Source organism: Homalodisca vitripennis, chromosome 2 (assembly GCF_021130785.1).
Source record: "Homalodisca vitripennis isolate AUS2020 chromosome 2, UT_GWSS_2.1, whole genome shotgun sequence".
Classification (NCBI taxonomy): Eukaryota; Metazoa; Arthropoda; class Insecta; order Hemiptera; family Cicadellidae; genus Homalodisca; species Homalodisca vitripennis.
The window spans coordinates 27,060,337-27,081,274 of NC_060208.1; the positions used below are offsets into that span (position 1 = coordinate 27,060,337).

The window sequence follows — 20,938 nt, forward strand, 5'->3', positions numbered from 1 at the left end:
GGACAGAATGTGAGATTTAGTTTTAGCCCTGGTAAGAACCATTTTTGAAACAAATCACAAAATCTAACCGATGACTCACTGTTGGTAGAGTTTTAACTAGAGTTAGTGATAAGTTTAAATTGTACAGTGCCTTCAAAACCCTGGATACAAGTACCGCATGCAGTAAAGATGTTAGAGTTGCCTTCAAATATTCCAGGCGCAAACGCTGCCAGCCGTAATACAAGGCAGCGGCCGCTTTTTTACCGGTCAGATAGATCACTACCAATCTTATTTTTGCATCTGTGTTCTAGTTTAAAAAACCATTATGGCAAATGACAGAACCGGGCACACGTTAATGGATAGATAATAAATAATAGTAAGCTAACATAAAAACATATAAAACAACAACAAATAAACACAAGTAAAGAATAATTACAAGTAGTCAAAGATACATACAGGATACTTATCCTAGAGAGAATAATTTGAACAAGTTACAATAATAAATATAACAATTAATTAAGACAGTAACTAGATACGGATAAATTATATTATTTTACCTTAACAAAGTATATACATAATTCTTACATTAATTCAGACCTGATAAATCAACAAATAATAGTTGGCTAATTTTTACAATAAAATATATTTAATACATACACAAAAATACAATATTAACAGTATGTGGAGATAAATTCCTCGAAAAAATGTTACATTTACTTTTACTATTTGTGTTAATGATAGAAATAAACTCAATCAACCATAAATGGCTCAAACATTATCTTGTGCATTATGCAATATACTAAAGTATTCATAGAAGATTTTTGGTTACTCCCTTAATAACCAACTAAATAACGTTTGTTTATATAGCATCCCTTCCATTACAAATCTCCAAGGTGTTCAAGGATTAGACTAGATTCACCAAGAAAGTGTTGGCTTTCAACATCATGCTAATGTTATATACAGATTGACAATTTTAACTTAAATATATTCACTATATCTGATAAATATGCTTTAGTTGCAATAATTGTTCAGCATTTATCTACAAGAATTTGTTTCCAATAATTATATGGTTAACTTACTTTAGTTTCAGAGTTTAATAATTAATCATTAATGTTTTAAATCCAGTTTGAATTGTATTTGTTTTATGGAATGATTTGTTAAACAGTTTTAATTCACAATATTATCGTAATTGCTGTATTTTCATTAATCTAATGTTACTTCTCACTGATTTTTTATAAGTTGGATATCTTATAAACCTTGTAAACAAATAAAGTACAGTATAAACAATAAAGTGTATTTAACACCTTCACTATGGAAAAAGATGTGCCAAATTTAAAACAGCTGGATATATTTGCTACTGTCAATATGTTAAAATATGTGCATTTTTGTAAAAAACATCTGCGCATGAGATAACAAAATGTATAAATATTTTTTTAATAAAGATGATTTCATTTAGAATATGTTGGTTTTGCCAGCAACTCTGACATGTCACCTCACGATAGTATTGGAAATACATAGGCTATTACAATGTACCAGGGTGGGCATGCAAAGCAGTCAGGAGTGTCTCTTGGTTTTTTTTATTGGATATCGTTTACGGCACAAATGTGGGACATGGTGTTGAATTATATTTGCAGTTTGGGGAATTATTAAAATAATTATAGTATGGATCTACTTTCCGCCTGATACATTTTTACACTATCAAACTATTAAAGTGACTTCACCTTGCCGTTGACAAGGGTAGTGGTGGCGTAAGGGGTGGGTGTCTCCGTTTGTCTGGGAGCAGAATAGAACGTGGACAGTCCTGCTGTGGTGGTGGCACCACTGAGCCCTCCACTGTTGTTGTTGTGAGGTTGGTAGGCCTGCAGACTCACCCAGCCCCCCTCGATCCACAGGGACTCCTTACAGGCCATCAGACTCAGCTGGGACAAGTCTCCCATGTTATTCACTGGAATGAAATAAAACTCGTTTATAACATTTTTGTTGAACACACCCCTCCTCCCACTCTATAGATTTAGTAGCCTCAATTATTTTCTTACCTGTCTATTCTGTCTAGTTTCTTGAAAGCAAAATAAACTAAAATCCATCTTGAACAAAATTGCAAAACCCCATAAGCTCTGCACCTTTTTATGACTTGAACTTAACTTAAACTATGGTAACTATTGATTCTTATTTTATTCATTTCCCTAACAGCTCTATTACTTTTTAACATAATAATTTTCTGAGCATTAGCAAAGCCTATCACTCGAGGAGCAAATTGTATCTCTTTCAGTCTGTCTGCATTATATCTCAAGAAAGAACTGAAATACAGAGTTGAAATTTTGAATCAAGCTTCTTTTCTGTAGAGGCAACATCGAGTTCCATGATGGTGCATGTCATTACATTACATGGGATTTGGCTGAAATTTACAGAAAATTTTTATATTAGCCTTATGGGTAACCATAATGGTATCAAGGAAATAGCTGGATAAATAAATTTGTAAACAAATTGAGTTAAATCGAATGAAATTGATCATGTTATATAAAATCAATGTAGTCAAACTATCTATACAACATCTCAAGAAATGTTTCTTCTGTATACTTTAAAATTTGCATAACTCTTCATTTCTACATAGACAAGAATGATATTAATGATTATGCATGTCCATGCATGGGATTTAACTGAGCATCTTTGAAGCCTACCACTAAGTAGATTAGCACAATTAATTCCTCTTTTGTCTGCCTGGGATGTAAAAATGTCTTTTCTGTATGATTATCTATCTGTCTCCAGTATATATCAGATTGAAATGAGCTAAATACTTGAATTTTTGCATACATCTTCAAGGAAGCCTGTTACATGACAAATGGTGTAGCATACTCCTAGCTTTAAGATGTGCTTTAGTATTTAACAATATCCTACACCATGCACCCAGTTTAGATCAAATTTCACTGGTTAAAAAAAACAGTAACTGTACAAATTAAAATTTGACTGCTGCCTTAGAGACACCTATGTTAGAAATGGAACACTACATCCTGCACAGCTGAAACTTATGAATAAGAATAAGAATAATTTATTCACCCAATAGAACACAAAAATTTTCTGTGCACAAATCAGAATCAGAATCTCTTTATTTCAAGTTTAGAAATTGTGTCATAGTAACTTAAAACAATACAATGTCAAATATTTACAGAGTTTCACAATTTCAGTACAAAAATTCATCAATGGAGTTAAAAGATTTGTCAATGAACCAGTCTTTTAGTTTCTTCTTCAGAGTTGTGGGTAGACTATTCTTGAGACTTGTTGGTAGGGCATTGAAGAACTTTGCTCCGGCATAGGACGGCTTTCCCTGGAAGAGTTCTAGGCGATGTGCAGGTAGAGTAAACTGTTGGGAATGTCTTGTATTATGTTGATGGATGTGGTTAAATCTCTGTAGATTCTCTTGTATAGCATACATAATTACTTAAATTATATAGATGGAGGGTACTGTGAGTATTCCCCATTCCCTTAATGCTTCCTTGCGTGACTCTCTTGGCTTTAGCCCAGTGAGTATCCTTACAGCACACTTTTGTAGGACTAAAACTCTCTGGAGATTCCCTCCTGATGTGCCTCCCCAAACCAAAAAATTCCATATCTTACACAACTTTCAAAAAGTATATAGTGTGGGACTTTAACTGCGTCTACAGTGGAAATTGTTCTAGTTCTTCGAATTGCATACAAAGCTGATCCCATTTTACTGCACAAATACTCCACGTGGATAGTCCACGACAAGCATCCATCTATAATTACACCCAGATGTTTTGTTGTATAGACTTACTGTAAGTTTGGCAGTGTTTATAGCTCGTCTTTCTTTCTTCTCAGTATAACTTGTTTATCAGTATCAAAAGTATTTATAGAAGAGCATCAGAACATAACCATTTATACTATAGAGCATACAATCTAAAGTTAAAACACAATAAATTCTTATAACAATTTAAAAATTGTTCCTACTACAAAAATAATTGGTCTAATTAAGACATGGGTATCATGAGAGCCTCGTGGAGACTGTAGAAAGCCTTCCCGATTTGAAAGTAAATTGTAGAGTTTAGGACCAAACTAAAAAAATTGAGTTTTTGAAAAGGTTGTTTGAAACTGTCTGAAATTATGTAATTTCTATGCCGTGTTTTATGATCATGATTTAAATGTAGAAAAAGAATTTGATTTTGAAAAACAAACGTTGTCGAATGAAAAATGAGAAGGTTATGGTTAGTTTATACTTGATCCACCCTCATAACTAGGTCAATTTTAAGAAAGCACACCCTTGAACTATAAGTGGAAGAGATTGTAGGAGTTGTAGGACCTTTTAAGGATGCTTTAACAACTTTTGTTGAGTAAACATACCACAATGCCCAAGCTCCTTGGTGAGTGCATGGCGTCGCTTGAGGTAAATGGTGGTGACAAACGCAAGTGCACAGATGAGCACAGAAGCGGCGAGCAGTAGGGCGAGTAGTGAGCGCGGCTGGGGGTGTGGAGGAGGCCGAGGAGGTGCCAGGGGCACAGGAGGGCTGTAGGGGCCTGGACCTTCCCTGGTGACAGCACACACACGCACTGAAACTCCTCCCCTGGCTTGCTGCAGGGTCACAGCTTGTGTAGACGCATTCACTGACAGAGATACCAGAAGTTTGCCGCCCGCTCGTACCTGGATCTGTGACCATGACACATGACTCAAACTGGTTATTCACTGTAACAACTCTTAATTCTAGGTAGAGATTAGTGATAATGGTTTTCATTGGGAAATGTTACATAATAAAAGGTTTAAGCGAATAAAATTCTTCTCAAAAAATCAGGGAGCACTAGGACTTACTTCAGAATAAAAAAATGAAGAATATTACAAACCATAAATTTTGAGGAATTTTCAATAAGTATAGATGTTAAAAATAATTTACAAATGTACAGTACTATATGTTTAAAACAATATAATAACTTTCTTTTTAAAATTGATAATATATTTATTAAAACCCGTACAAATTTATAAAACAGTGCAACAAGCTTGTTTTTTTATTCCAAAGTTGACTGTTGCACTTTGTATCAATATTGTTGACCTCATACTGTACTGATTCACCTCCTTATTCTGTTTGTTAAAATCCTCCCACAACCCAGTGGCCCATGAGGACGGGCAGAATAAGGCTAAAAAGGAAATTGGTCTCTCTTTGAAATAAAATAGGATCACAAAATGTCTACATACTTGTCATGGTACATCAAGGAAACAACTTGTAGTTTGATCCATTATGCGTGCATTGCACACAGCAGTGGAAAAATACATGAAAACTAAATTAGTAATTCTAATCAGAATCTGTTGTGTTACTGTAGTAAATGTCAAAATAAACTAGAAAGGTATATGAGCAGCTCTGTTACTGCAGTATTGTATCTATTAACAAGTTTGTTGAAACTATTGAAATTGAAAGAAAAACAGAAATTTGAAAAACATATACCTTATAACCAAGAAGAAATCCGTTGATTTCCTGAGCAGGAGGAGGGCCCCAGCGAGCAAACGCTGTTGTTTCATTGAACCATCCCACTTCTAACCCAAGTGGGAAGGCAGATGGTACTGAAAAAGTTAAAAACGAATAAGCTCTGCTAAATTCTCTTAAACATTGTTTTAAGTTGAACAAAAAGTGAGGATGAATTAAGACATGTTCCAACATATCTGCGACATAACAGTGGGGAACAGAAGCAATAGAGAGCAATTATTTATAATAACCTATAAGAGTTTAAAGTTCCGTGGCCTGCTTTCAATCTTATGAGATTATTTTTGTTTAGTAAACAGCTGATTACTAAAACACACATCTCACTCAAGTTCAAGTTCAAAACTCTTTATTCAAGTCAACATTTTTAGTACATAAATCTCACAGATCCCAATGCGCGTGCGTGAAAAGTTGTTGACAGTCTCTTCTTGTCTTTGATATCTATACAAAGGTTATTAATAATGAAAAACAATACTTTCATATGAATCAAAAGTAAGGAGGATGATAAATTCACTCACCATCCTCTAGTGTCTGCACAATCCTGGAGTTGGAAGGTCGGCCCTCGACAGTCTTAAAGAAGGGCACGAGGAAGAACCGATAATGGGTGAATTTGCGGAGGTTGGTAACTGTGTAGCTAGTGGCCCCTGCATTGAGTACTGTCTCTAGTTCAAAGTCTCCGTCCTCTCCTCTCTCTTCCTCCCACTTCCCCGGGCTTTGAAGCAAGGGAGATAAGGGTCGGTACCTCAGGTAAATACCCTCAACATACTGCTCAGCACCAACTATCTGTTTAAACATTTAAGTAATGTTAAGTAAAAATATCAAGAATTGATTTGGTGGTTGGGAATTGGTTGTACAGTCCTATTTAAATTCTTTGAAAGATTTTAGCTAAAACTAGTTACAATTAGCCTTATTGTGCTGCCTATCAACACTAATCCTTTGGAAAGTATAGAACTTTGAAAAGGTGATCAAACTATAATTGGGCATGAAAAATCATGTTCAGCATTTGAGAACCTATTCATCGTAATCAATATCATAACATGGAATCATGTTCTTTTAGCATATTTATTGGTTTACTGGTTTTGAGTAATTTCCTAAATCAGTCTTATTCATTAAAAAGCTACCGCTCTAATTACGATTCATTAAAATTATATAGGAATACACTTTATGATGAGCACTGAAACGACATCTGTGTGAACTTATCAATTACGTTGTTGTTTAATTAAATTGAAAAAGATGTGTAATACTTGTATACCTCAAGATGAAGTATTGGGTCCTTTTTTTATTTTTACATTTTTTAAATTAAAGTTGGTTTGAAAATATAATGGGAACATTACAGATATTTGAAACTGTTATATAACAAAATGTAACACTGTAACACAATGTTATAAGAACTGGGAATTGATCTCTTTATCAAGAAGCAAACACCTACCCCTCGTAAATGAAGACGATTTTCTTTTCATTTCCCCTGAGACAAAAAAACCCCCAAAAAGTTTTAGTCTCAAATGTGTTTTAGCTAATTACGCCATAATCTTGATGGCACATAGAGGGCAAGATATTCCAGAGGGGTTCCTGAGCCCAAAAGACATTGCATTCATGGTTGTTCCAAATATGGGAGGAATTCACAGACCAGAAAATCTCAGATACTAGTTGGTTACATAAACATTGTGCTTCCATTGGAAACCAAAGATCCCTGAACCATGGATCAAATGAAATAAGGGATAAGGGTAGGAGTAATTACAGGCATCCCCAATATACTACAGTGTTACATTAGATTAAAAGAAAGTATAAGGATTCTTATTTTCCAATACGTCGACCTAAAATTATTGTGCACCCCAAGTTCCACTAGTAGGGTCTGCCTATCCGTGTACCTTCAAGAAGATCCAAGAGCTTCTGCCCGATGCTGATGTTGAATTCATTACCTTACTGTGAGCTTCCAAATACGGTTCTTTTGCCTCTCACATTCCAAAATATCGTGTTTAGCAACCACCTCTGTCTGATTACATTAGTTTATACCTAGAATCTTCAGTAGTGAATTCTAAGGGGTGCAAGTATTTTTGAATTGATCATGCCCAATAATAAGGGGAATGATCTGGGTCAGAAGGCTTTTGTTTGAACTGGATGTTAGTGGTTCTAATGAGTTTCTTGCCAAATGATTGCCCAGAGAAACTCAGCCACTGATGACAGTGCTTATCTCTGAACTATTCCGTAATAGGTTGGTAGATAGTTAATTGCTTATACCACAATCCAGTTCAGGTCCAAGAAAGTGCTTCTTAGAGTAAATTTTTTGCCAATTCATCAGTGAGTTCATTTCTCCTAAAAATTGCCCCCTAAAATTTCCAGGAACCCAGCTGAGATGTACTGAATAATGACTAGCTAGGACAGATAGTCTTAAAGATTTCCTATACTAACATTGAAGTAAATTTTGTAAGATTCCCATTATATTAGATTAACATCTATAAACTGGTGAAAGGCCAATTTAAATTAAACATTATTTTAATATTTTGCTATTTCGGAGAATATTAGTGATTCAGTGTATTGTTGTGCACTGCACTTGTGATGAGAATTCCATAACTGTACAAATACTACAAATACAAGAAATCATAGCTTATAAAGTTTTAAGATTTTTAAAACATCAGAAATAGGATGGAACTAATTTGTACTGTAGTGAATGTATTATTGACATTTGAAATTTATTAACTCACCTGCCAAACTACCCTGACAGCAGTGGATGATGCCGCAGTTAACTGTCTCAACTGCAGCACAGTCTCTGTGAGCACAATTCGTGCAGTCTCCAACTGGTGTAGTGTCACTTTGCGTGCATTAGCGTTCAGTGTGCGCACCACCTCTGACACACCACTATCCCCACTCTCAGTACGAACGATAAACACGTACGCAGTCGCTGGCTTTAGGTCTGTTATCTAAAGTGTTAAAAACTAATATAATTTAATCTATTAAATTGCAATCATTAAAGTTAATACATGTACATTTAAAATAATATAATTTTAATTTTTGATACAATATTGCAGTATAATTAGTTACAATACAAAATCTTTCATTAAAAAAAATAATATTTTTAGGAAGAAATCTATATTTGTTATTACTATACTCATTTTCCTCAAATCCCCATTTCTATATAATAATATACATGTCCTATACTGTGACAGGTGAAAATTAATGTACATATCACACTAAGTAAGAGGTACAGCTTACATTCATTTTAAGTTACTTCATACTATTCAATTGGTAGAATGTGTAGTGTACAAGGGGGTACCCAAAAAAAACCGGAATTGTATTGCTGGCAGCCGGCAGCGTGTAGTACACATTCCTGCCGCTAGGCGTGTGTCGCGCAACCCATTGCAAGCTCAGTGACCCCAGTTCCGTTGTCCTAGTGCATTCTGTTCGTTCGTAGTGACTGTTTTCGCTATCCCTGTTTTGTTCTTGTTTCGTTTTTTGTCATGGCAAGTTTAAGTGAACAACGTGCAGCTGTGAAATTTTGTTTTTTACTTGGTAAAAATGCTGCAGAAACTATTTTAATGTTGAATACAGCTTACAAAGATGATGCTATGGGGAAAACTCAGGTCTACGAGTGGTTCGCTCGATTTAAAAATGGCGACATGTCGATTGAAGACAAACCTTGTTCTGGACGTCCATCAACCTCTCGAACGGACAAAAATGTTGAGAAAATTCGTGAACTTGTGCTCACCGACCGTCAACAGACAATTGAGGAACTATCAGAAGAGATTTTAAGAAGATTGCGCAACAGTGTTCGCCAGAAAAGACCCGATTTGTGGCAGACTGGAGACTGGTTCTTCCATCACGACAACGCACCGGCACACACAGCCATCTCAGTTAGGCAGTTTTTAGCCAAAAACGGCATGGTTTCGCTGCCCCACGCACCTTACTCGCCTGACCTCGCTCCATGCGACTTTTTTTTATTTCCACACATGAAAAGAGGCTTGAAAGGTCAACGATTTGACAACGTTGAAGAGGCTAAGAAAAAAACGAAGCTGAGCTTGCAGCCATTTCTAAAGATGACTACAAAAAATGTTTTGATCAATGGAAATACCGTTAGGACAAGTGTATTAGTTGTAATGGAGATTATTTTGAAGGAGATAAGGTCGTATTGTAAAAAATTTGATAATATATAATTTTTATAAAATAATTCCAGTTTTTTTGGGTACCCCCTCGTATTATGCAAAACAAAACAAAATTACAATTACATTACAAAATAACGATAAAAATGCAATATTTTAAAAAATCTTGAAGAAAATTAAACAATTTTAACAACTAAATTGTATGTGAGGGTATTCTAAATTGATTGTAAAAGTTAAAAAATAACAAATTGTTTGTTTATCAAAAATTTAATTAAATAGATAAAACAATTTTTATAGCAAAATGTTTGTGGTTTATTAGTAGTTTTCTTATGTTATGAAAGTGGACAATCCACGCTCACTCTAGTACCAAATACCTATGTACAAAGATGGCATGTTTTGTTTCTTATTTTGTTTTTTGTTCTTATTCCTTTAGCTCACCATTTTTTCCAACAGTATTAGCCTATAAGATGAGCAAAAGCTTGGAATACTAATTGAAAGACAGGACCTAACTGACGATTTTCCATTTACCAACCTGTAATATTAATCAGCATCAGTGGCGTAACTAGACAGAGTCGCGCCCACCCCGCAGCGTACTGAAATGCGCCCCTCCTGTCGGCTCCTAACACCCCCCCCCCCCCTTCCTCCTACTGACCTACACGCATCGTTATAATTATAGCCTACTTCCCCTGGTCTACCTTTATTCTCATGATGTTCACTTCTACTTACGGTAAATTGTAAATAGAAAAACAAACCTTTACTTTTTAAGAGTGGGCTTTAAATTTGTGTAAATAGTTGATAGTCCCGTGCTGTGCAATGTTTATTATTTTTATACATTTTGTAAAAAGATCAAAAAGGAAAAGAAAAACTTTAAAATGAATTATTCATCATAATTATTTATTAATGAAACTATCTCAAACATTAAAATAAAAATAGAAAAAAAATTGTAGACATGTTAATTATTTCCATTTATTTAAACCCTCTCCTCTTCTTAAAACTGAAATATTTTTCAGCTAACATCTTCAAGTTGATCCTACGAGCCCGTTCATGTTCTATGCTCAAGACTCCCAAAGCGCTCAGCCTGGTATTGGTCATAGTGTTTTTCTCAAATAATTCTTTATGAGCTTGAGTTTAGAAAATGACCTGAAAATTTATATAAGATTAAAAAACTATGTTGTTAACATATATGCCATTTTCAGGTTATAATACAAGTATATAATTAAAGGGTATAATAACTCTTCTTAAACACAAAAATTTAATTTTAGTTAGTACGGGTTTTTTATGATATTTTGGTGATTACGAACCTTTCCGCTGACGCTGACGTAACTGGGAGAGTCAAGAACATCATCATCGCTGTGCAGACATCAGGAAGGCTGCTTGACAAAGTCACGTTTTCTATCATTAAATATGAGGCTAAATCCTTAACTTTTTTCAATCCTCTTGTTTTTATTTCATCCGAAACAATGTTTCTGAAACACACTATTTGTGTCTCCAACCCGTGTGAAACATCTTCCTCATACTTCTCACAAAACTTCCTGGCTGAAAAAAAATTAGTTTCATCATCACTTTTCTCTGTGAGGTACTTTGGAGTTAAAAAAGATGAACTGATCGTTAATCCTGACCATGCTCTCAAAAGTCTGGAGATTTGAGCAATAACTATATCCAAGCTCCTGTAAAATACTTTTACTTTGAATTCTTGCAATGGATTAGAAAATTCAACATCGTTGGTCAGTTCGTCAAAAAAGTTTTTTTACTTTTTTACATCGTTTAGTCGGCAGAGAAGACTCAATATTCCATCCCCTTGGCTAGCGTTTTCAGCTTCTTTAACAACACCTTCAAACTCATTTCTTGCTCTCTTTAGTTCAGTCATACTCTTTCCAAGAAGGGCTGTAGCTTCGTCAATTGATACATCCTCTTTTTGTAGTGTTTTAGATGTAATATTAATTCTCTCTAAAACCTTACTTTGGAAAGTAAGCATCAATACAAATTGAAAAACACGTCATTTGTTTTTTGAGTCCAGTTGCCTCTAAAACCTCTTTATTCTTTTTAGAAGTCAGAATAATATTCGTCAAACAGCTTAAGACAGAAACAAAGTTACACTTTATGGCCAGTAAACAATCGTACCTAGATGACCAACGGGTCGGACACAATCTTTTGAGTGTCTTGCTAAGTATAGACCCCCTTTGCTCCATAGATTTCTCTCTCAAAAGCTTGCCATCTTGGCAGGCTTTCGCCGAAAAAACACGTAAATTTGATTGACCAAATCGTAAAATAAAATCATTTCTGTTATGTCAGTAACTGAGTCATTGAGTACCAAATTTAAATTATGCGAGGCACAATGCACGTACTCTGCATTTGGCGGACTTTTGCTTTATTCTAGATTGGATTCCAGAATAGTTTCCACTCATTACGGCTGCCCCGTCATAACCCTGGCCTCTACACTTTTCAATTTTAATGTTGTTTTCTTCTTCCAAAAAATTACAAACCTCGTTAGTAATTTTTTCCGAATTTTGGCCTGTAAGAGCTATGAACCCTAAGAATGATTCTTTAATTTCAAGTTTTTCGTAGTTTTGGACTGCCACATGTCGTATTACTATCGATAGTTGATCAGTTTTTGAGACGTCTTGAGTGGTGTCTAATACCAGAGAGAAGAAAGGAGCTGCTTGGATTTCACTTACAACTTCATCCAGAACATGCTGTGACGCAAACATGATCATTTCATTTTGGATTTTGGGAGACAAATACTTAACTTTGCTTTGATCGTTTTCTAAGTGACTTTTTAGAAGAGGATCGTATCGTGACAACAAATCTATAATATTCAAAAAGTTTCCAGAAGTAGTGTCCACTGTTTCAATATTTTCATTCCGATGCCCTCTGAACGCTAAGTTACAAGTAGCCATAGTTATTACTACATCTAAAAGTCTTTTGAGAATCTCACAATACTCAGGTTCATACTTTTGAATAAGTGATTTTGCATCTTGGCTATTTTTTACGGTACTATATGCTAAACATGAATTTAAGTGTATACGAGATGTTTCATGTTCTTTAATTTTTTTTGCTTAAACCTTGCCAATCATTTATTAGACCTTTACACCAAGCATCTTTAAATTTAGGGTCAGTTCTGTCAGCGAACAACCAACAAGGTTCACAGTATACGCCATTTAATAAAGGTGAATAACAAAGCCAAAACCGTTCTAGTTTTTGGCCCGTTTTGGCAATTTTGTAATAAAAATCACTGCTAAAAGATCTATTGTTTGTCGAGTCTTTAGGAAAAGGCCCTGTGGGCCTACATGGTTCAGAATTCAAAATGAAAGTTTTATCTTCTTCTTTTAAGAGGGATACTCCCGTCATTAGTGTAGAGCCCAATGTCAGTTTTAAAAACACCACGTTGTTGACTGATTTCATTAGTATCAATATGCAAAACACAGTTTTTATCAATGTCTACGGTACAGCTACAGCTATCATTATTTATCTTAACGTCTAGGACTCACGTCTGGTTCGTTATTTGTGAATTCAGGTGGGGTCTGAGTAGATGTTCCATTTTCTGTCTCGATGGTAGGTAGGTCAGAACTTATTTCACTACACTCACAAATTAAACCGGAAGTTATTTGTTTCCTTACACTGTCATTGTTTTTACTAAGAGATATGTCAGATTTAAAAAAATAGATCAATTTTTTGGTGTTTTTTTGCTTTTTTCTTCCTCCTCCTTCTTCCGCTTTCGGTATTCTGCACCACTAGGTTTTTTAGACATTTTTGTTTAATTATTGATTTAGTTTTCTAGTACATCGTCCCATAATATAAGTTTCCTGTAAGAGGTGTAGTTTGCAAACACTTTTCACCGCCACCACAGTTGTAGGCTACTGAATAAATCACAACTTTCGAAAATGCAGTAAACGTTAACGAGTAATGAATATATGACTGAGTGACAAGGAACCACAGTATACTGTGAAGGAACTACCTAACAATAATTTGGTACTTGGTAGTGTGGAGGGAGGGAGGGGATATTCAAGTCGCAACATGAAACAAGGCAGTACACGCACGCACACCCCCACGCTCACACACGGTCCTAAAAGCGCCTTAAAATACACTTCCGTGGCGGTTCAGCAAATAGTTTGCCTGCTTTAGTTTTGAAGGCGTTTAACTAAAACAAGAAATGATAATAGGCCTACGATATTCCTCGCTAGCTCATTTATACAAAAAAAAAATTATAAGGAATTACAATGAAAATAGTGATATTCAACCTTAAGAAATTTTGGTAAAATCGGTATAATTTTTTTTTATTTTTTTCATTCCTTCGTGTGGCGCCCCTTGACACGCCGCGCCCCCCCCGCATTGCGGGGGTTGCGGGGGTATGTATTACGCCACTGATCAGCATCCAATCTTACACAGTCTACTGATTACCATTGGATCATCATTTTACTTGTAATAACGTCACAGACATCTCACCACAGTGGTGTATATAGAACATTATTTCATGGGGAATGGGGGCTGACACTCTAGGTGACATAGGGAGTATAAAATATCTTCTAAAATAGAGGATTACTGATCTTTAATACCAGTAGTTTGTTGTAGCTTAAAACAAACTACTGGGTGCATTTTTAATGTTTGCCTTTCAACATTTCGAGATGGAGGGGCTTGAGCCCTCTTTATATACACTTATGTCTTACAAATATCACACCTACCATGACAGTAGTAGAGGCTATTCCAGTAGCAGCAACCTGCCAGCCAGAGGAGGGATGGACAGAACAGTAGAGCACAGAGTAACCCCCAAAGGGTGGAGAGGGGGAGGAGATCCAAGAAAGTGTAACAGAATCCTGGGTGACATTGGTCGGGTGTGGGGTGCCTGGGGAGGATCGCGTGGAGTTGGTCACCCCTGCTGTTGGGGGTGGAGGAATGACATCCGTCAAAGCCACCTGTAAGAAAATGAGACATGTTCATAATCGTTTAAATAGGGCAAAAGAGGTGCATTGCCTTACAAAACAATCAACCAAATAGTCCTCTAAATCTTCAAAAGATTTCAAAAACTTATCATCATAAGACCTGAAGAGATTTTTCTCAATCCTTGCCATCATGGGTGCTGAAGGTATTCATTGTGGAAGATGTTTGTTATCTTTGCTTTTAGGATTCTTCCTCAAAACTAAATTTTTCCAATGTTTTACCTTCCATTTTCTTTTTTCTTATTATCTTTCTGTGTTTACATTGCTGGATGATTTTATTAAGGACTTACTATACAAGGGTGGTCTGAAAAGTTTCCGACCTAACAAATATACAAGACATTTTTTCTGAAACTTATTAAAATTTTTCAAAACTGTCTCCTTGTAACTCTACACACTTCTCCCAGCGATGATCCCATCTCTGTAACCCGACCAAATAATAGTACTCAGCATTTTTCTCTGCAAAATAATTGCTCACGAAGATAGTTGCATCTTCATTTGACGAAAATCTTTGTCCTCCAAACGCAATTTTTAGATGAGAGAACAAAGAGAAGTCCCTTGGATGGATTTGGTGAGTAAGGCGGATGGTTAAGCAGTTCAAACCATAATTGATGGATTTTTTGCCACGGCAACCGCTGAGGTATGAGACCTGTTGTCTTGGTGAAACGGGATTTTCTTTTTCTCCGAATGTGGCCTTTTTCTGAAAGTTCTGCCTTCAGCTTGTTAAGTAATGATGCATAGTATGCTCCTGTTATGGTTTTTCCTTTCTGAAGATAATCGATTAAAATAACTACATTACTTTCCCAGCCCAAAAAACCTTTGGTGTCTTGGTGCGTGGTTACTTCTTGGTGTCTAAGGCATTTTATGCTGCAGGTGAGTTTTTGGCTTTCAACTGGAAGGCCGTCCTATTAGGAGACTGAATTGGGTTACATTGGCAATGAATGAAAGAAGTGTGATTGTAAAGATTGTATATATATATATATATATATATATATATATGTGTGTGTGTGTGTGTGTGTGTATTATAGTATGAATGGCAGAAATTTGAGGATATCCTTATTAATTGATGTTTGCCATACGATGTAATTATTGTCACAGCAATAAAACAGATTTGATTTAATTTGTGAACAACAAAGATGTTACTAAAACTGACCTGCACAATTGCTCTGTTGATTGCTGCCCCAGCCTCGCTCACAGCAGCACACACCATGTGGTCCACATCTTCTGCAGTCGCCCTCACAGTGATTGTGTGGTCCTCACTCACTGAGTACCTGGGGTTAGTTACAGGTAAGATCTATAGGTACTACGAGTCTACTGCTTTAATAGTATACAAGGTTAATACTGCCTCACTGATATTATTTTGGATAACATTAAAGGGCAATATTGTTGTTACACATAACTGATATGGGAATTAAATGAGAAATTACATCAGTTTGTTACAGTATAAATGGAGTTACAAACAACTAAAAGTAACTTTTAATTTTTATTTACCATACTTTTTTATATAACAAGGTTTACACAGCTGTTAATTGTGAATTCCATAAAAACTGTCAGATCAGTACATGAGGTATGTTCAAAAAGCAACAGAAATTCTTTACTTTCGTGGGTAAGGAGAGTCCAATTGCCAAGATTTTTTTATTATGTTGGTACTCATGCTGCTGAAGTATAATACAATTTCCAGCTGTACTAATTGTTTACTTTTTCAGTTGCAGCCCCTAAAGTTAAACATGTTTTATGAACTCAGCAATGTTTGTGTGCTAAACAAATTGATCAAAGAATTTGTATCAGATTTTGTTTGGAATATTAAATACAGTTTAGTAAAACAAGGGTTTATGAGTGGTATAAGGTTTCAAAGATGGCCATGTAGACATTAAGAGATAACAAGCTCCGGACGCCCCAGCACATCAACAACCGATGAAAACTTGAAAAGAGTAGGAGAAATGGTTTTGAGCGATAGCTGTGTTATGTTCAGAGCAGTTGCTGATGATATTGACTCGTCAATTAGCTTAAAATGGGCATGAAATGTTTCTGAATGTTGTGTGGCAGCAAAATTTGTTCCAAAATTGTTGGCTTTTGAACAAAAACAGTGGTGAATGGCAGTTGCTCGGGAGTCCCTAAATGAAGTCAAAGATTCTGCAGAATTACTGAAACTTGCTATAACAGGTGATGAAAGATGGGTTTACAGATGTGATGTCAAAAGTAAGGCTCAATCATCCCAATGGAGGCATTCTGGATCACCAAGACTGAAAAAGGCTCAACGAGTGCACTTGAATGTGAAGGTTATGCTCACTGTGTCTTTGATTTTAATAGCATAGTGCATCATGAATTCTTGCCACAAGGTCAAACGGTCAATAGGAATACTACCAGAAGTTCAACACTGTTTGCGTGAAGCAATCCAAGAAATGCAATTTTGAAGGTGACAACATTAATGTAGACAAATAAATAAATATTTTTAAAACATGAAAATTTCCATTACTTTCTGAACATACCATGTAAAACAGAATATTTTTGAAAATCCCTTTCTAAGAATAGTTTAAAAGAATGCATGTTATTTATATTTAGTATGGTTATGTAAAATCAATACAAATTGTACATAACACTAAATAAAAAAATACTAGTGTGATAAATCAAGTAAATATTTTAGCACAGTAAGCTGTGAATTTAAAACATAATAAAATGCCTCTTCAGTAGAAAGCATATTGATCAAGTTTTGAATCAAACTTGACTTTCTGATGCCCCACTAATCTCAAGGAATCCATTGATAACTCAAAGAGCTTTCATGTTGATTATTTGTGTTATGAAAAGGTATCTTGTTACTCCAGTTACCTACTCCAGTTTTATTTGTCAGAAGTCTATCACTGTACTTTTGAGAGAGTCTTATGAATGGAAAATTTCTTTGAATTCTTTTCTGTATTCTTCAAAAATATAGATAAAATAAAGAGAGAGTTGAATTTTCTTGAACATAAAAATGCATAGCTTCAGACTGAATTAAAGTAGGGAATTATGAATAGAAATACAGTATGATGAATATTTTTGTAATTTTCCCACAAATTGAGCAGAATAAACTGTTGTGGTCCAAAAAAAATCAAACTTTGGCCTCCAGATGTCCATCAATTTTGTCATGGTTTGTTGGTGAATGACTTTTGTAAATGAATGAAAAATATTAAGTGCTTATAATTAATTTTCAATAAATGTTGATAGGTTAGTATAATCTTTGCTATCTTATTCGGATACGTACTTTTCATTTTAAACTTTTAAATATTTTTGGATAGTTATTTCAAAAACAATATTTTAGTAAACATTTCTGAATAGACCCTCTAAGAAAATAATTACTAACTACTTGATCTTAAAAAAAACTAGCGAGAACTAAAATATTTATCAAAAAGTTTTCACAAATTAATTTTTATTTTAAGAGAAATTATTTTAATATAATCAAAATGGTTTTTAAATATCTTGACTTAGCCTCTTTACTGTTTAACAATTTAAACATTTTTACATTTTAAGAATTTGATAAATTAAAATATTTATTTAAGAACAATTTTTTGCGTAATAGAAGAAAATTTTTTTGACAGACAGTAGATTTTGATTAAGTTTTCATAACTGTATCATAAAATGGCTTACATTTCTGAATCAAGGTCTGCATGCAAGTTTGTTTTTGGAAAATATTAAATTTTGGTATTTTATAACCTAATCAACATCCTACATAGATCTTCTGAACTTCTCTTGTGATGTGGAAACTGTGAAACATAATCTCTAGTATGTAAAAACTGGGTTCTCATAATTAATTGTTCAACGAATTGGTGTATTTATGAATTTGTCATTGAATACTCACCTGTCACTTATGTACCCTGGCATCATGAGCGTCTGCGAGCCCTCAACACTCCAGTAGAGCAGGGGAGGGGGCCAGCCCTGGACAGCGCAAGGGAGGGAAACTGAACCGCCAGCGGCTACTGTCCGGTTTGGAGGGCTTATCACGAACTTGGGTGGTGCTAAGGACAGTACAATTTTATCAGTCGATAAATAAATAATTAACTTGACTCGATTAAAAAAAATGTAAATAAGTTATTCAAGTTTGACATTTACATGTAGAACATGTAGTTGCTTATGTTGGTTACTCTTCTAAGCAAACAAGAGATCCAAATGTATAAAGAACTCTGTGCTCTAAGATTATCAAATTATGGCAAGTAATTGAGCACAACAAGAAGATGATATATTTCTGAGACAGAATTAGCTTTAATAAAGTTTTATACATTAATAGTTTAGGTCTCACTGTGAAGGACGTAGCCAGCGAGGAGGTTGAAGGGATCCGGAACCTCCCTAATTTCTAGTAAACGATTATTATTATTTAAATAATTCACTATTACTGACATGCACTGCTGAAAGATCGTTCTCAACAAAGAAACAGGTCAAAAACTTTGAAGGAACAAAATGGAGCCTTACTCTCTGTCTACTACCAGAAAATATCAGTTGTCTGGATCCCCAAAATTTGTTCCTGTCTACATTCTTGCTCATAATAGTTAAGTTTTATCTTCTACATCAGCTGGGGAAGTACTCAAAGAGCGGGTATAAACTCTATTTTCAATATTGTAACATGATAATAGTTGGTCTCTGCTGTCTATTTGTTTCTTATTCAGACATCCTTGTAGTTGCAGTTAACACGTGCTGTATTCCTCTCTCCTATCCAAGATATAAATATACATATTAGGCAAAAAATAATTTTAAGAATTTCTATATAATTGGAACATACAAAAACGCCTGTAAGATCTCTAATAAATTTTCTAAATACCCAGAAATGTACAGTTGAAAAAATTATATACAACATTTTTGACAACAAAATTTCTCGTTAAATATTTTAGAACAAGGTATAGGAAGAGAATAAAATAATGCACCATATTTGAGTCCAAACTGTAACATTCATTTTTGTAGATAAAATATGACTCATTTCCCTATATACACATATTGTGTTAACAGAGTCAATATTTGTAGTGAGGTAAGAGTAAGTAGATTCACCCTTTTAAAATATATTCAGGTAGGCTCATGTATCATAATAACTATGCTATACTAGCAGTTGCCCGCGGCTTCGCACGCAATTTCCCGTTGAAAACAGTACACTATATTCACTTATTCTTTTTCTATCACATTTTAAGCATTGCAGAGATAATTGATAGTCGTTCCTTCGTGAGCCTCTTGGGCGCATTGTGAAGGTGGTACATATTCCTGCCTCTATCATTCGTGGTTTTTGCTAGGTGTTGATAAGTTATTCAGAACAATAAATGTATATGGATGAATCTCGGTAAACTAATTAGGTTATAAAGAATCAAATTCAGTCTGTTAAAATTACTTTTCTGTCTAAGATATTTCCAGTATTATATAGGAGTGTGCCTTCAAGAAAATGTATCAAAGAAACCCAATTTCGATCATAAAGTGTCTTCTTTCGGCTCTTTTCATTTAACTTCGATGTAACCAAATTCGATTACCTTATGTGCAAACATTCACGGATTTGTACAATGAGGTTATTTTCATAATAGCGTTTAATAGTATTTTCATAGCATTAGATAGTTTATTGATCATTGGTGCAATCTGAATTTAAAATTAGGCAATGACGTCCTCTATGCAACCTGCATTACACTACTGATCAAGCACTTTACAATAAAAATTTTTTAAATTTTCAATGTAAACAAATGTTTCTGCCTCTTTGATGAACTTCAGCTGAAAGTATTAACAGCTTTTAAGTATCAGTTCGCTTTGTATTACGTGTCGTAGCGCAGTCTGTCGGATCAAATGTAAAACACTCCAACATCAACAACAATTTATAATTAAAAGATTAATTAAATCTATGTTTCCCTCTCTAAAAGTATGCCTATGTTACTTCCAGGAACGTGTAGAATCACTGTACAAAATTTCACGATGTTTCGTGCATTGGTTCCAGAGTTATAACGGAACATACAAACAAACATTCACATTTATATATATAGATTAAAAATTGGTTAGTAAACCAACACAATGGAACATCAAAGAACACAACTGAATGTAACTAAAGTCTTACTACCAATGCAACAAAGTAACTTTGTTACATGTGTTGGTAACTTACTGAAAAATGACAATGATTTCACTGTTTTTAACAAATTTGTTTATTCTGTTTATTCTCATTTGTTGTCATGTTTACCCTGACCAATGTAAACATTTTAGACCTTTGTTTTTAATTAAATTTAGACCTCTTGACCCCAAAATCAATACAGTTCTTTCTCGGACCAAGAGGACCCTACATGCCAAGATTAATGTCCCTAGGACCTTTTTATAGAGAATTAACAGAAACAAACAGACAATACAATTTTAAAAACGGTTGTGTGCTTAGTAGTTAACTGTATTATGAGTCACAGGTGACTCATAGTGAACCTGTAGTCGAGAAATCTACTGGATTTCACTAAAGCTACCAGTGGTGGATCTGAGGGTTTGG

At 34.8% G+C, this 20,938-nt stretch overlaps 1 protein-coding gene across 1 annotated transcript in view; it reads right to left on the reverse strand.

Annotated features, from left to right (window-relative positions):
- LOC124353722 (roundabout homolog 1-like) overlaps positions 1-20,938 on the reverse strand; it is a 194,360-nt gene that overhangs the window by 12,913 nt on the left and 160,509 nt on the right. Inside the window, exons 6-13 of the mRNA XM_046803694.1 lie at positions 18,314-18,470; positions 15,635-15,752; positions 14,230-14,460; positions 8,159-8,374; positions 5,975-6,239; positions 5,424-5,539; positions 4,333-4,636; positions 1,701-1,924 (exon numbers count right to left, since the gene is read on the reverse strand). Coding sequence (XP_046659650.1) covers positions 1,701-1,924; positions 4,333-4,636; positions 5,424-5,539; positions 5,975-6,239; positions 8,159-8,374; positions 14,230-14,460; positions 15,635-15,752; positions 18,314-18,470 — 1,631 coding nt within the window. The remainder of the gene's footprint in view (positions 1-1,700; positions 1,925-4,332; positions 4,637-5,423; positions 5,540-5,974; positions 6,240-8,158; positions 8,375-14,229; positions 14,461-15,634; positions 15,753-18,313; positions 18,471-20,938) is intronic.